The following is a 15,963-nucleotide window of genomic DNA, read 5'->3' on the forward strand; positions in this document are numbered from 1 at the left end:
CATTCTGGGTTCATTTGTGTGAAAACAAGGTCCAATCAGGCTGAAATGTTACAAGAAGGTAGAATCTATTGAGTTGTAAGTTATCTGAACGTTTCATGATGATCGCACATTCCTATAGGGGGTCAAACCATGTCCCAAAGGTCACCGGGCCTGGTGTCAATTTAAAGAAGTAGTCACGTTACACCTTTGTGGGCTTATAACTTGGCTTCTGAATGTCCTAGAGAGATCAGGTTTGTTTTAATGTACTCCAATCAACAGCCCCTACAACCACAAAAAGGAATGGAGTCATTAGCACTTATGGTTTCTAAATGGCACCCAGGATTATGTTGCACGAAGCACAATTTCACATCATTCTGGGTTCATTTGTGTGAAAACAAGGTCCAATCAGGCTGAAACATGACAAGAAGGTAGAATCTATTGAGTTGTAAGTGATCTGAACGTTTCATGATGATCGCACATTCCTATAGGGGGTCAAACCATGTCCCAAAGGTCACCAGGCCTGGTGTCACTTTAAAGAAGTAGTCCAGTTACACATTTGTGGGCTTATAACTTGGCTTCTGAATGTCCTAGAGAGATCAGGTTTGTTTTAGTGTACTCCAATCAACAGCCCCTACAACCACAAAAAGGAATGGAGTCATTAGCACTTATGGTTTCTAAATGGCACCCAGGATTATGTTGCACGAAGCACAATTTGACATCATTCTGGGTTCATTTGTGTGAAAACAAGGTCCAATCAGGCTGAAACGTTACAAGAAGGTAGAATCTATTGAGTTGTAAGTTATCTGAACGTTTCATGATGATCGCACATTCCTATAGGGGGTCAAACCATGTCCCAAAGGTCACCAGGCCTGGTGTCACTTTAAAGAAGTAGTCCAGTTACACATTTGTGGGCTTATAACTTGGCTTCTGAATGTCCTAGAGAGATCAGGTTTGTTTTAGTGTACTCCAATCAACAGCCCCTACAACCACAAAAAGGAATGGAGTCATTAGCACTTATGGTTTGTAAATGGCACCCAGAATTATGTTGCACGAAGCACAATTTCACATCATTCTGGGTCCATTTGTGTGAAAACAAGGTCCAATCAGGCTGAACCGTTACAAGAAGGTAGAATCTATAGAGTTGTAAGTGATCTGAACGTTTCATGATGATAGCAATTTCTTAAGGGGGTCAAACCATGTCCCAAAGGTCACCAGATCTGGTGTCAATTTAAAGAAGTAGCCCATTTACACATTTGTGGGCTTATAACGTGGCTTCTGAATGTCCTAGAGAGATCAGGTTTGTTTTAATGTACTCCAATCAACAGCCCCTACAACCACAAAAAGGAATGGAGTCATTAGCACTTATGGTTTGTAAATGGCACCCAGAATTATGTTGCACGAAGCACAATTTCACATCATTCTGGGTCCATTTGTGTGAAAACAAGGTCCAATCAGGCTGAAACATTACAAGAAGGTAGAATCTATTGAGTTGTAAGTGATCTGAATGTTTCATGATGATCGCACATTCCTATAGGGGGTCAAACCATGTCCCAAAGGTCACCAGGCCTGGTGTCACTTTAAAGAAGTAGTCCAGTTACACATTTGTGGGCTTATAACTTGGCTTCTGAATGTCCTAGAGAGATCAGGTTAGTTTTAGTGTACTCCAATCAACAGCCCCTACAACCACAAAAAGGAATGGAGTCATTAGCACTTATGGTTTTTAAATGGCACGCAGAATTCTGTTGCACGAAGCACAATTTCGCATCATTCTGGGTCCATTTGTGTGAAAACAAGGTCCAATCAGGCTGAAACGTTACAGGAAGGTAGAATCTATTGAGTTGTAGGTGATCTGAACGTTTCTTGATGATAGCACTTTCCTAAGGGGGTCAAGCCATGTCCCAAAGGTCACCGGATCTGGTGTCAATTTAAAGAAGTAGTCCAGTTACACATTTGTGGGCTTATAACTTGGCTTCTGAATGTCCTAGAGAGATAATGTTTGTTTTAGTGTACTCCAATCAACAGCCCCTACAACCACAAAAAGGAATGGAGTCATTAGCACTTATGGTTTTTAAATGGCACGCAGAATTCTGTTGCACGAAGCACAATTTTGCATCATTCTGGGTCCATTTGTGTGAAAACAAGGTCCAATCAGGCTGAAACGTTACAGGAAGGTAGAATCTATTGAGTTGTAGGTGATCTGAACGTTTCTTGATGATAGCACTTTCCTAAGGGGGTCAAGCCATGTCCCAAAGGTCACCGGATCTGGTGTCAATTTAAAGAAGTAGTCCAGTTACACATTTGTGGGCTTATAACTTGGCTTCTGAATGTCCTAGAGAGATAAGGTTTGTTTTAGTGTACTCCAATCAACAGCCCCTACAACCACAAAAAGGAATGGAGTCATTAGCACTTATGGTTTTTAAATGGCACCCAGAATTATGTTGCACGAAGCACAATTTCACATCATTCTAGGTTCATTTGTGGGAAAACAAGGTCCAATCAGGCAGAAACGTTACAGGAAGGTAGAATCAATTGAGTTGTAAGTGATCTAGAGCCGTTTAAAATAATCATATAATCGATGCATTGCGATGCGGACATAAATGATTATGCATCGATGCAGAAGCGCCCTATAATCGATTATAACATAATGTTTGTTTTCCAACCGCAACATGAATCTTTTAGCCTAGCATCGGCTGATTTTGTCCCTTACTTCAAACGTCATAATGGAGCGACGAATGCAGCTGCGCACTGGCGCCTTTGCGGTCATGGCGGAACTAAGCTCCGAGTTAGCGTTACAGATAAAAGACCCTCCAAAGACACTGAAAGCAGACATATGGAGCCGTTTTGGATTTTACCAACAATCAGGGAGACATGATTTGGACATGTCATATGCCGTGTGTAAAACCTGCCACAGCAAGATTAAATACGTCGGGAACACCACCAATTTAAGGAATCATGTTAGCCGTTTCCACCCTGAGTTGCTAACAATAACACCAGCTGTTGAACCGCCCAGCCCTGCGCAGCCAAAAATTAATGCGGCTCTCTCAATAATACCTCCCAACTCGGAAAAAGGGAAGAAAATAACCCAGGCTGTGGGGGCTTTCATTGCGAAGGATTTACGACCGTATTCTGTCGTGGAAAACCCTGGGTTCAAACACATGTTAAAGACACTGGAGCCACGATACAAGGTCCCTGCACGTAGCCACTTCGCAGAACAGGTAATTCCTGCACTGTATGATGAAACCAAAGCCAAGATATTAACCTCCATGAGCAAAGCTAATTTAGTAGCAATAACATGCGATTCCTGGACTTCAGTGGCAACAGAGTCCTATATTACAGTGACGGCACACTACATGAGCGAGGACTGGCAGATTATTTCCCTCGTGCTGCAGACGAGAGCTGTTTATGAGTCTCACACAGGTGCACATCTGGCAGAGCTACTTTCAGATGTTGTTTCAGAGTGGCAGCTGTCAGATAAAGATATTGTCCTGGTTACAGACAACGCTTCAAACATGATTCTTGCAGCTCAAATCAGAAAATTCAAACATGTCAGATGCTTTGCTCACACATTGAACCTGGCATCACAGCGTGGGCTTCGAGTTGCATCGCTTACCAGGCTTCTGGGAAGAATCAGACGTATATCCATATTCTTCCAGCGTAGCACAACAGCAAGCCACTGTTTAAAGGTAAATCAGAAATGCTTGGGTCTGAAAAATCAAAAACTACTCACAGATGTACCAACAAGGTGGAACAGTTCCTACGACATGGTCCAGAGGTTTTTGGAACAGCAACCTGCCATTTGTGCCACCTTGTTGTCACCGGAAGTTAGAAAAGGAGAGTCTGACATCTGCACACTCAACGAGACAGATGTATCTAATGCTGAAGACGCTGTCAGTGCATTAAAAGCAATGAAAGATGCAACCACACTAATATCTGAGGAAAGCAATCCAACCATCTCCTTGATTGCTCCACTCAAGGCACAACTTCTCCAAAACATGACCAGCAGCATCAGCGACTCACCCATGATTCACGACATCAAGAATGCTGTCAGAACAGATCTCATGAACAGGTACAGCTCTGAGGCAGAGAAGAAAATGCTTTGTACAGCCTCGGCCCTGGATCCCCGCTTTAAGGGATTACCTTTCCTGACAGAGAAGGAGCGATCAGATGTCTACAGAGAAGTGACTGAGGAGGCAACATGTTTGGAGGTAAATTCATCACTTTCTTTTTGAATTAACATATACATTTCTGTATAATATTCTTAATAATTTGCCATGTTTGGTGCTGTAAGTAATTATTTACATTAGCATAAAATGAGTAAATCCACCGGAATGCTTTTATCATAATAAAAATAAATATTATGATAAGGTACATCAACATTTTCAAAAGTGTGATTAATCATTAAATATTTTAAAATATTGAAAGCCATACAATTTAGACAGACTAGTAAGTTCCCTATCAGATAAAATAATGATTTTTTATTTTTTCCCTAAACAGCAGGAGTGTATCCTGGCCATGCACCCAAAAGTTCCGGTGCAACCCGAAGTTCAGAAGGATGGAACCTCGGCAGACGATCCCTCGGCTGCTAAAAGAAAGCCTACATCATTACTTGTGAGCTTGCTGGGACAGTCTTTCAATGATGTTGAGGTTAGTGAAGAATCCAAGACCCCCTATGTCAGAGCTGAAGAGGAAATGGATAATTATTTGAAAACGTCATCATTGCCCCTGTCAGAGGACCCTTTAAACTGGTGGAGGGTACACAAGGTTACATTTCCTCTCCTGGCTCGACTGTCAAAACGATACCTTTGCATCCCTGGAACAAGTGTATCTGCAGAACGTGTTTTCTCCACTGCTGGAGACGTTATCACGGCCAAAAGATCTACTCTCAAACCACAGCATGTAGATCAACTGGTGTTTTTGCACAAAAACCTTCAACTTCCAAATGTTAACTAGTCATCATTATTACTTTTCAGTACATCTTCTTAAATTCAAACAAATGTTAAAATGTTTGCACTTTTTGTTGTCCCAAGGACTGTTATGTATTATTCGTGGGTTTTCCAAAATATGCCAGTATTGGTAGATTTTGCAAACATCTGAAGAACACGTTTCTTTCCCCCCACACAGCCTGAGAAGTGAATGTCAAATAAGGAGATATTTTTTTATGTTCTTAAGTCCTCTTAAATTTAAAGTTTTTCACTTTTGTATAAGGACTGTTATCACAGGAGAGAATACTTTCCAAATAATTATTTCTCATTTACGGTTGTTCAGAGTTGTTAAATATTTTGTTAGCATCTACAGAACATGTTTTTCCGACAGCCTGAGACATTATTGTTTAATGAGGAAAGAGATTTTTTTTTTGCTGTGCAATCCTCTTAAATGCAAACTAAAGCTTCAAATGTTTGGTACTTTTACACTGTCCCAAGGACTGTTATCAGAAAGCTGTTTACTGCATATTTATGCAAATAAAAGTTTTTGTTAAATAAAAAAGCAAATGTCTAACATATATTTATTGATGACATGAAATCCACATGAAATAATCGTGATGCATCGTGATGCATCGAGATATCGAATCGAATTGAATCGCTGACACAATAATCGTAATCGAATCGAATCGTGAGACTAGTGAAGATTCACACCTCTAAAGTGATCTGAACGTTTCATGATGATAGCACTTTCCTAAGGGGGTCAAACCATGTCCTAAAGGTCACCGGATCTGGTGTCAATTTAAAGAAGTAGTCCAGTTACACCTTTGTGGGCTTATAACTTGGCTTCTGAATATCCTAGAGAGGTCAGGTTTGTTTTAGAGTACTCCAATTCACAGCCCCCATTACCACAAAAAGGAATGGAGTCATTAGCACTTATGGTTTTTAAATGGCACCCAGAATTATGTTGCACGAAGCACAATTTCACATCATTCTGGGTTCATTTGTGTGAAAACAAGGTCCAATCAGGCTGAAACGTTACAAGAAGGTAGAATCTATTGAGTTGTAAGTGATCTGAACGTTTCATGATGATCGCACATTCCTATAGGGGGTCAAACCATGTCCCAAAGGTCACCGGGCCTGGTGTCACTTTAAAGAAGTAGTCAAGTTACACCTTTGTGGGATTCTAACTTGGCTTCTGAATGTCCTAGAGAGATCTATGGCGTTTAAAGCGTGCCACAACCCGTGCACGCGCATTGGGTCCACAGCGCGCGTGTGAACGGGACTCGCGAGCGAAAATATACATGGCAGCGCGCGTGTGAACGGGACTCGCGAGCGGAAATATACATGGCGAGAGGTCATTCGTGCACTGAGAGGGAGCAAACTGTGTCTGTGAGCACACAAGGATGTGCACAAGTGACAAACCTGTGTGCGCGCGTTGTCAACGAGCACACGGCAGAGGAAAACGTGCGCGTGCGGCAGCCTATGTGCGCGCTCGGCAGCCTCTCTGCGCGCTCGGTTTCTGACTCCTGCTCGCTCGGCTGTAAGGGCTTTTGGCACTCTGGAGGCGTGGCCTGTGGCAGATCTTCTCTGTCCTCTGATTGGTTAGTGTACCCCGCACTTTACCCTCTACCTATCTATATAAAAAAGTCTGCTATTCAGTAGTTCCTGGCATAGCTCAGCTGGGAGAGTGGGTGACTCTCGCCCCGGAGGATCCGGGTTCGAGTCCGGGCAAAGGAAAATGCAGTAGATGTCTTGGTAATTTTCCTTAATTTCAGGTATTTTACAGTTGTGACCGTTCAACTGTCATTAAACGTCCGAATGTTTGCTGGGCAGTGTTTTAAAAAGTGCTCATAAGCTAGATGGTTTTAACCATATAAAATTACATTTTTTGTGATACTGGAAAAATACAAACTGAAATAAAACTACTGATTGAAAACATTATGACTGTGGTTGTACAATATATGACTCACTAATACACTGCAAACTCCCTTAGAGTGGGGCTTCCAGAGAGAGAGAGAGAGAGAGAGAGAGAGAGAGAAAGAAAAGTTCTTGCCTCATTAATGAATTGTTTATTTTTTTCAGTATTTAATTGACAAATTATCCTTTCAAATAATTAATTGATGAGTTACATAATTGTCCATTTAGAATTGTTGAATGGACTGAGTCAAGTTTGGTGCACTTTATATATTTCAAAACATGTTTTTTTTATGATGCATATAAATAATTTAAATGTTAATTTAATGAAATATTTCTATTTTTTCATTACCTCACCCTTGTTTTGACAAAAACGGGACCTTGCTGGATAATATCATGGAGAAACTATTTGTTCACAGTACATGGCTCAGTGAGGATCTGTGTACCAATGGAGGAGATACTCAGAAATCTGTCTGCAGATTGTTACAACCCAGACTGGAAGTGGTGGGCTGTAATAAAAAAGGAGACCAAACAGAGGAGTGGGGGTTCAACCAAGGCCGTCAGTTTGTTTTCCGAATTGCTGGGGACAATAACCATACACTTGAGTGGGGTTTAAAAATTGCTGGGGACAATAAAGTAGGCTAGCACAGGGGTCGGCACCCCGCGGCTCTGGAGCCGCATGCGGCTCCTCCATCCATCTGATGCGGCTCTCTGTACTTTTAAAATAATGAATGGATATTTAAATAAAATGCTTTATATTTTACTGCATTAATTTTACATCTGTATGCCAATTCTAAATGTAAAGATTGTCTGCGTGAACCTGAACAGGTCCAACCCGGTCTTACTGTGAGACCGGGTTGACGCGTCACGCTTGTGCGTAATCATATGCGCTTCTGAGCTGCTTTCTGACCTTCCCCACCTACAAAGTTTAATTACAACAATCAAACGTGACAGAGCCCGGATTTGTATTCTGAACAGTCTAAACATGTTTTAAAAAGAATCGCGTGACAAAAGTGGCACCTGCTCAGTAAAACCACCAACAGGGTGAAAAATATCAAAATATTGTCGGCAGAGACGGGCTACAGCTTCTGGATCCACTTTATATAAATCGTTTTATTGATTATCTTCTTACGAAAGATAACTTTGACGTACACGAGCGATCAGGCGCGTTGCAACCTTTTCAAAAGTGTGGGTGATATTGTCTGTGCCTAAAATAAGTTCATGCTATTCATCTTGTTAGTTTAATTTCCATAATAGCGGAGCAGGTGCGAATTTTAGACGCGTCACGCATGTCTCCGTTTTAAACATGTTTAAACTGTTCATAATCCAAATCCAGGCTCTGTCTCGTTAGATTGGTGTAACTAAAGTTTGTACTGAATGAAACTTTACATTAAACCATGTTGAAAAGAAAAGGATCCGATTAAATCGTTTCCCCCTCATTTACAGTCACGACGTACAGCGCAGTGCGCGTGGCTCTGGGGTTAATCAAGTTTAATTCTTTCTCTTTGCAACAATCTTCACAGGAAGGCAAAACAGTTAAATGACAGGTTACAGATATTTCCATTTGACTGTTTATTTTGACGGATATACTCAAGGATGTTCGTTGATTTCCTCCCACTGAAGCGGTCTGGAAACCCGGTCTCTCTGAGGGATGTCATTTGGAAAAATGTTATTTTTATGAAATTATGAAAGTTTGGCTGAACAGCGCTTGTTCCCGTCTCTAATATGGAGACGCATGACGCATCCAGTCGCCTCTTCAGCTCAGAAAGCACCTGTAGAGACATTTGATCACGCACAAAGTTTATGTGGAGCAGAAGCGGTCGGGCCACGGCAGGTGAAACGTTCCTAGCCTACATGAAGTGAAACTGTTTAATTGTAACATTAATATGTTACTGGACACGCAGGTCTGGTTGGTTAGACCAGTGTTTGAAGTGGAACACACACACACACACCAATTAAAATAATGCTGATAGCGTGGACTAGAAGCCAGGTGATGGTTTACGTGTTTAAATGATGATCAGGCTGCTGTAAAATGTAATCTCCATCCACATCCAGACACAATTATCCTCTATTCTTTCTCTATTTGCTCTGCTCTTGTCTGGGCTGATAGCTGACGGTGCGCGCGGCACGCCTAACTAGCGGCTGATGCACATTTTACGCATTTGGAGAGGTGGGCTGGATGCTTTGCGTTTACTGGAAGTTGGTCCACTTAACGTACTGGTGTAGACTACATATTAATGACAAATGAATGAAAATTAAATTGGGAGTTTTTACTTCATATTTTATAAATAAAAATGATGGGGGAACACATTTATGACGTCTTTTTAAACTAAATTTTCTAGCGCGACCTGCCTGCTTCACTTAAGGCACTGCTTATTACGGTCCATCCAGAATTACCGTGGCCCACCCAAAAATGAAAACCTGGCGCCGCGCCTATTATAAACCTCTGCAAATGGTTGTTCTTCACTTTATCAAACTCAGACTTTGTACAGCTAATATCAAGATGTAAAATTATTCAGTCGAGCTCTTCCGTCCCTCCCTCTCCTGCTCTCCTGGAAACCCGACATCGGCTGTCAGAAGCGGAGGTGAAGAAGGAGATGAGGCAAACAGAGTGAGTGTGACGTAAAGAAACCAGACTGGTGTGGAGGTGAGCAAAACAGCTGGAAAAGTGTGGGTGTTGAATCCCCCACGGGTGCGACGCCCATGGTACCGGCTGCTGTCACCTGTTGTGAGCAGCGCTCTGCTGTCTGAGGGTAGGCCCGCCCACAACGATGTGACTGCTGCGGTGTTTTCTTTACTATGGGAAATGGGTAATAATGGCTCTTTGATGGGAACAGACCCAGTGTTGACATGTGGCAAGACGCTCCTCGGGGCGCGTCTTGCTTGGGCCTCTCCCCTGGAGGTTCTCAGTCAGACCCAGTGTTGACATGTGGCAAAATGCTCCTCGGGGCGCGTCTTGCTGGGGCTTCTCTCATGGAGGCACTCAGTCAGACCCAGTGTTGACATGTGGCAAGACGCTCCTCGGGGCACGTCTTGCTTGGGCCTCTCTCCTGGAGGCGCTCAGTCAGACCCAGAGGAGAAATGTGTCAAGACGCTCCTCGGGGCGCGTCTTGCTTGGGCTTCTCTCCTGGAAGCCCTCAGTCAGACCCATTGTTGACATGTGGCAAGACGCTCCTCGGGGCGCGTCTTATTTGGGCCTCTCTCCTGGAGACCCTCTGTCAGACCCAGTGTTGACATGTGTCAAGACGCTCCTCGGGCCGCGTCTTGCTTGGGCCTCTCTCCTGGAGGCGCTCAGTCATACCGAGTGCTGACATGTGGCAAGAAGCTCCTCGGGGCGCGTCTTGCTTGGGCTTCTCTCCTGGAGGCCCTCAGTCAGACCCATTGTTGACATGTGGCAAGACGCTCCTCGGGGCGCGTCTTGCTTGGGCCTCTCTCCAGAAGGCCCTCAATCAGACCCAGTGTTGACACGTGGCAAGACGCTCCTCGGGGCGCTTCTTGCTTGGGCCTCTCTCCTGGAGGCGCTCAGTCAGACCGAGTGCTGACATGTGGCAAGACGCTCCTCGGGGCGCATATTGCTTGGGCCTCTCTCCTGGATGCCCTCTGTCAGACCCAGTGTTGACATGTGGCAAGACTCTCCTCGGGGCGCGTCTTGCTTGGGCTTCTCTCATTTAGGCCCTCAGTCAGACCCAGTGTTGACATGTGTCAAGACGCTCCTCGGGGCGTGTCTTGCTTGGGCCTCTCTCCTGGAGGCGCTCAGTCAGACCCAGTGTTGACATGTGGCAAGACGCTCCTCGGGGCGCTTCTTGCTTGGGCTTCTCTCCTGGAGGCCCTCAGTCAGACCCATTGTTGACATGTGGCAAGACGCTCCTCGGGGCACGTCTTGCTTGGGCCTCTCTCCTGGAGGCGCTCAGTCAGACCGAGTAGTGACATTTGACAAGACGCTCCTCGGGGCGCGTCTTGCTTGGGCCTCTCTCCTGGAGGCGCTCAGTCGACCCAGTGTTGACATGTGGCAAGACGCTCCTCAGGGCGTGTCTTGCTTGGGCCTCTCTCCTGGAGGTTCTCAGTCAGACCCAGTGTTGACATGTGGCAAGATGCTCCTCGGGGCGCGTCTTGCTGGGGCTTCTCTCATGGAGGCACTCAGTCAGACCCAGTGTTGACATGTGGCAAGACGCTCCTCGGGGCACGTCTTGCTTGGGCCTCTCTCCTGGAGGCGCTCAGTCAGACCCAGAGGAGACATGTGTCAAGATGCTCCTCGGGGCGCGTCTTGCTTGGGCCTCTCTCCTGGAGGCGCTCAGTCAGACCGAGTGCTGACATGTGGCAAGACGCTCCTCCGGGCGCGTCTTGCTTGGGCCTCTCTCCTGGAGGCGCTCAGTCAGACCCAGTGTTCACATGTGGCAAGACGCTCCTCGGGGCGCGTCTTGCTTGGGCCTCTCCTGGAGGCGCTCAGTCAGACCCAGTGTTGACATGTGGCAAGACGCTCCTCGGAGCACGTCTTGCTTGGGCCTCTCTCCTGGAGGCACTCAGTCAGACCGAGTGCTGACATGTGGCAAGACGCTGCTCGGGGCGCGTCTTGCTTGGGCTTCTCTCCTGGAGGCCCTCAGTCAGACCCATTGTTGACATGTGGCAAGACGCTCCTCGGGGCGCGTCTTGCTTGGGCCTCTCTCCAGAAGGCCCTCAGTCAGACCCAGTGTTGACATGTGGCAAGACACTCCTCGGGGCGCGTCTTGCTTGGGCTTCTCTCCTGGAGGCCCTCAGTCAGACCCATTGTTGACATGTGGCAAGACGCTCCTCGGGGCACGTCTTGCTTGGGCCTCTCTCCTGCAGGCGCTCAGTCAGACGGAGTAGTGATATGTGGCAAGACGCTCCTCGGGGCGCGTCTTGCTTGGACCTCTCTCCTGGAGGCGCTCAGTTAGGCCGAGTAGTGAGTAGTGACATGTGGCAAGACGCTCCTCGGGGCGCGTCTTGCTTGGGCCTCTCTCCTGGAGGCGCTCAGTCAGACCGAGTGCTGACATAAGGCAAGACGCTCCTCGGGGCGCGTCTTGCTGGGGCCTCTCTCCTGGAGGTGCTCAATCAGACCCAGTGGTGACACGTGGCAAGACGCTCCTCGGGGCACGTCTTGCTTGGGCCTCTCTCCTGGAGGAGCTCAGTCAGACCCAGTGGTGACACGTGGCAAGACGCTCCTCGGGGCGCATCTTGCTTGGGCCTCTCTCCTGGAGGCGCTAAGTCAGACCCAGTGTTGACACGTGGCAAGACGCTCCTCGGGGCGCGTCTTGCTTGGGCCTTTCTCCTGGAGGCGCTCAGTCAGACCCAGTGTTGACATGTGGCAAGACACTCCTCGGGGCGCGTCTTGCTTGGGCCTCTCTCATGGAGGCCCTCTGTCAGACCCAGTGCTGACATGTGTCAAGACGCTCCTTGGGGCGCGTCTTGCTTTGGCCTCTCTCCTGGATGCCCTCTGTCAGACCCAGTGTTGACATGTGGCAAGACTCTCCTCGGGGCGCGTCTTGCTTGGGCTTCTCTCATGGAGGCCCTCAGTCAGACCCAGTGTTGACATGTGTCAAGATGCTCCTCGGGGCGTGTCTTGCTTGGGCCTCTCTCCTGGAGGCGCTCAGTCAGACCCAGTGTTGACATGTGGCAAGACGCTCCTCGGGGCGCTTCTTGCTTGGGCTTCTCTCCTGGAGGCCCTCAGTCAGACCCATTGTTGACATGTGGCAAGACGCTCCTCGGGGCACGTCTTGCTTGGGCCTCTCTCCTGGAGGCGCTCAGTCAGACCGAGTAGTGACATTTGACAAGACGCTCCTCGGGGCGCGTCTTGCTTGGGCCTCTCTCCTGGAGGCGCTCAGTCAGACCCAGTGTTGACATGTGGCAAGATGCTCCTCGGGGCGCGTCTTGCTGGGGCTTCTCTCATGGAGGCACTCAGTCAGACCCAGTGTTGACATGTGGCAAGACGCTCCTCGGGGCACGTCTTGCTTGGGCCTCTCTCCTGGAGGCGCTCAGTCAGACCCAGAGGAGACATGTGTCAAGACGCTCCTCGGGGCGCGTCTTGCTTGGGCCTCTCTCCTGGAGGTTCTCAGTGAGACCCAGTGTTGACATGTGGCAACATGCTCCTCGGGGCGCGTCTTGCTGGGGCTTCTCTCATGGAGGCACTCAGTCAGACCCAGTGTTGACATGTGGCAAGACGCTCCTCGGGGCACGTCTTGCTTGGGCCTCTCTCCTGGAGGCGCTCAGTCAGACCCAGAGGAGACATGTGTCAAGACGCTCCTCGGGGCGCGTCTTGCTTGGGCCTCTCTCCTGGAGGCGCTCAGTCAGACCGAGTGCTGACATGTGGCAAGAAGCTCCTCGGGGCGCGTCTTGCTTGGGCTTCTCTCCTGGAGGCCCTCAGTCAGACCCATTGTTGACATGTGGCAAGATGCTCCTCGGGGCGCGTCTTGCTTGGGCCTCTCTCCAGAAGGCCCTCAATAAGACCCAGTGTTGACACGTGGCAAGACGCTCCTCGGGGCGCTTCTTGCTTGGGCCTCTCTCCTGGAGGCGCTCAGTCAGACCGAGTGCTGACATGTGGCAAGACGCTCCTCGGGGCGCGTATTGCTTGGGCCTCTCTCCTGGATGCCCTCTGTCAGACCCAGTGTTGACATGTGGCAAGACTCTCCTCGGGGCGCGTCTTGCTTGGGCTTCTCTCATGGAGGCCCTCAGTCAGACCCAGTGTTGACAAGTGTCAAGACGCTCCTCGGGGCGTGTCTTGCTTGGGCCTCTCTCCTGGAGGCGCTCAGTCAGACCCAGTGTTGACATGTGGCAAGACGCTCCTCGGGGCGCTTCTTGCTTGGGCTTCTCTACGGACCTGGCCCGCAGCGGAGCTCAGCAGCCTCCAGAAGCTGATGGCAGTGTGTGTTTAATCCCCTGCGGGGTGGAGAGGCGGAAACCTGGGTCGGACCTGGTCTGCAGCAGGGCTCAGCAGCCTCCAGAAGCTGATGGCAATGTGTCTTTAATCCTCTGCGGGGTGCAGGAGCAGGAACCTGGGTCGGACCTGGTCTATAGCGGAGCTCAGCAGCCTCCAGCAGCTGATGGCAGTGTGTGTTTGATCCCCTGCGGGGTGGGAGAGCTGAAACCTGGGTCGGACCTGGTCTGCAGCAGGGCCCATTACCACTCAGAAGCTGATGGCAGTGTGTGTTTAGGTCCCTGCGGGGTGGAGGAGCTGAAAGCTGGGTCGGACCTGGTCTTTAGCAGAGCTCAGCAGCCCCCAGAAGCTGATGGCAGTGTGTCTTTAATCCCCTGCGGGGTGCAGGAGCTGAAACCTGGGTCGGACCTGGTCTGCAGCAGAGCTCAGCAGCAAGCAGAAGGTGATGGCAGTGTGTGTTTAAGTCCCTGCGGGGTGCAGGAGCTGAAACCTGGGTCGGACCTGCTCTATAGTAGAGCTCAGCAGCCTCCAGCAGCTGATGGCAGTGTGTGTTTAAGTCCCTGCGGGGTGGGAGAGCTGAAACTTGGGTCGGACCTGGTCTGCAGCAGGGCCCATCACCCTCCAGCAGCTGATGGCTGCGTGTGTTTAAGTCCCTGCGGGGTGCAGGAGCTGAAACCTGGGTCGGACCTGCTCTATAGTAGAGCTCAGCAGCCTCCAGAAGCTGATGGCAGTGTGTGTTTGATCCCCTGCGGGGTGGGAGAGCTGAAACTTGGGTCGGACCTGGTCTGCAGCAGGGCCCATCACCCTCCAGCAGCTGATGGCTGCGTGTGTTTAAGTCCCTGCGGGGTGCAGGAGCAGAAACCTGCGTCGGACCTGGCCCGCAGCAGGGCCCATCCCCCTCCAGAAGCTGAAGGAAGTGTGTGTTTAGTTCCCTGCGGGGTGGAGGAGCAGAAACCTGGGTCGGACCTGGTCTGCAGCAGAGATCAGCAGCCTCCAGCAGCTGATGGCAGTGTGTCTTTATTTCCCAGTGGGGTGCAGGAGCTGAAACCTGGGTCGGACCTGGTCTATAGCAGAGCTCAGCAGCCTCCAGAAGCTGATGGCAATGTGTCTTTAATCCTCTGCGGGGTGCAGGAGCAGAAACCTGGGTCGGACCTGGTCTGCAGCAGGGCTCAGCAGCCTCCAGAAGCTGATGGCAATGTGTCTTTAATCCTCTGCGGGGTGCAGGAGCAGAAACCTGGGTCGGACCTGGTCTATAGCGGAGCTCAGCAGCCTCCAGCAGCTGATGGCAGTGTGTGTGTTTAAGACCCTGCCTGGTGGGAGAGCTGAAACCTGGGTTGGACCTGGTCTAAAGCAGGGCCCATCACCACCCAGATGCTGATGGCAGTGTGTCTTTAATCCTCTGCGGGGTGCAGGAGCAGGAACCTGGGTCGGACCTGGTCTATAGCGGAGCTCAGCAGCCTCCAGAAGCTGATGGCAGTGTGTGTTTAAGACCCTGCCTGGTGGGAGAGCTGAAACCTGGGTCGGACCTGGTCTATGGCAGAGCTCAGCAGCCTCCAGAAGCTGATGGCAGTGTGTCTTCAATTCCCTGCGGGGTGCAGGAGCTGAAACCTGGGTCGGACCTGCTCTATAGTAGAGCTCAGCAGCCTCCAGAAGCTGATGGCAGTGTGTGTTTAAGACCCTGCCTGGTGGGATAGCTGAAACCTGGGTCGTACCTGGTCTATAGCAGAGCTCAGCAGCCTCCAGAAGCTGATGGCAGTGTGTGTTTAATTCCCTGCCTGGTGGGAGAGCTGTAACTCGGGTCGGACTTGCTCTGCAGCAGGGCCCATCACCATCCAGAAGCTGATGGCAGTGTGTCTGTAATCCCCTGCGGGATGGAGGAGCAGAAACCTGGTTCGGACCTGGTCTGCAGCAGGGCCCATTACCACTCAGAAGCTGATGGCAGTGTGTGTTTAGGTCCCTGCGGGGTGGAGGAGCTGAAATCTGGGTCGGACCTGGTCTATAGCAGAGCTCAGCAGCCTCCAGAAGCTGATGGCAGTGTGTGTTTAAGTCCCTGCCTGGTGGGAGAGCTGAAACCTGGGTCGGACCTGGTCTATAGCAGAGCTCAGCAGCCTCTAGAAGCTGATGGCGGTGTGTCTTTAATTCCCTGCGGGGTGGGAGAGATGAAACCTGGGTCGGACCTTGTCCACAGCAGAGCTCAGCAGCCCAGTTGCAGATGGCAGTGTGTGTTTAGTTCCCTGCGGGGTGCAGGAGCAGAATCCC

The 15,963-nt window shown here is 49.2% G+C and overlaps 1 protein-coding gene across 1 annotated transcript; it reads left to right on the top strand.

The window, feature by feature from the left end:
- The first annotated feature begins 2,699 nt into the window (after positions 1-2,699).
- On the top strand, positions 2,700-15,564 carry LOC139070456 (E3 SUMO-protein ligase ZBED1-like). Its single transcript, XM_070552715.1, has 4 exons — positions 2,700-4,184; positions 4,474-4,875; positions 6,348-6,441; positions 15,521-15,564. The coding sequence occupies exons 1-4, from the start codon at positions 2,700-2,702 to the stop codon at positions 15,562-15,564; spliced, it is 2,025 nt and encodes a 674-aa protein (XP_070408816.1).
- Positions 15,565-15,963: the final 399 nt, after the last annotated feature.

The sequence above is a fragment of the Nothobranchius furzeri genome, chromosome 6 (genome assembly GCF_043380555.1).
Source record: "Nothobranchius furzeri strain GRZ-AD chromosome 6, NfurGRZ-RIMD1, whole genome shotgun sequence".
Lineage (NCBI taxonomy): Eukaryota > Metazoa > Chordata > Actinopteri > Cyprinodontiformes > Nothobranchiidae > Nothobranchius > Nothobranchius furzeri.

Excerpts from the sequence above, each read along its gene's own strand:
- LOC139070456 (XM_070552715.1), top strand. The coding sequence starts at position 2,700 with ATGGAGCGACGAATGCAGCTGCGCACTGGCGCCTTTGCGGTCATGGCG. Across the intron at positions 4,876-6,347 it reads CTACTCTCAAACCACAGCAT|CACACGGCAGAGGAAAACGT; the intron begins GTAGATCAACTG and ends GTTGTCAACGAG. Across the intron at positions 6,442-15,520 it reads TGACTCCTGCTCGCTCGGCT|CAGGGCCCATCACCATCCAG; the intron begins GTAAGGGCTTTT and ends CTTGCTCTGCAG.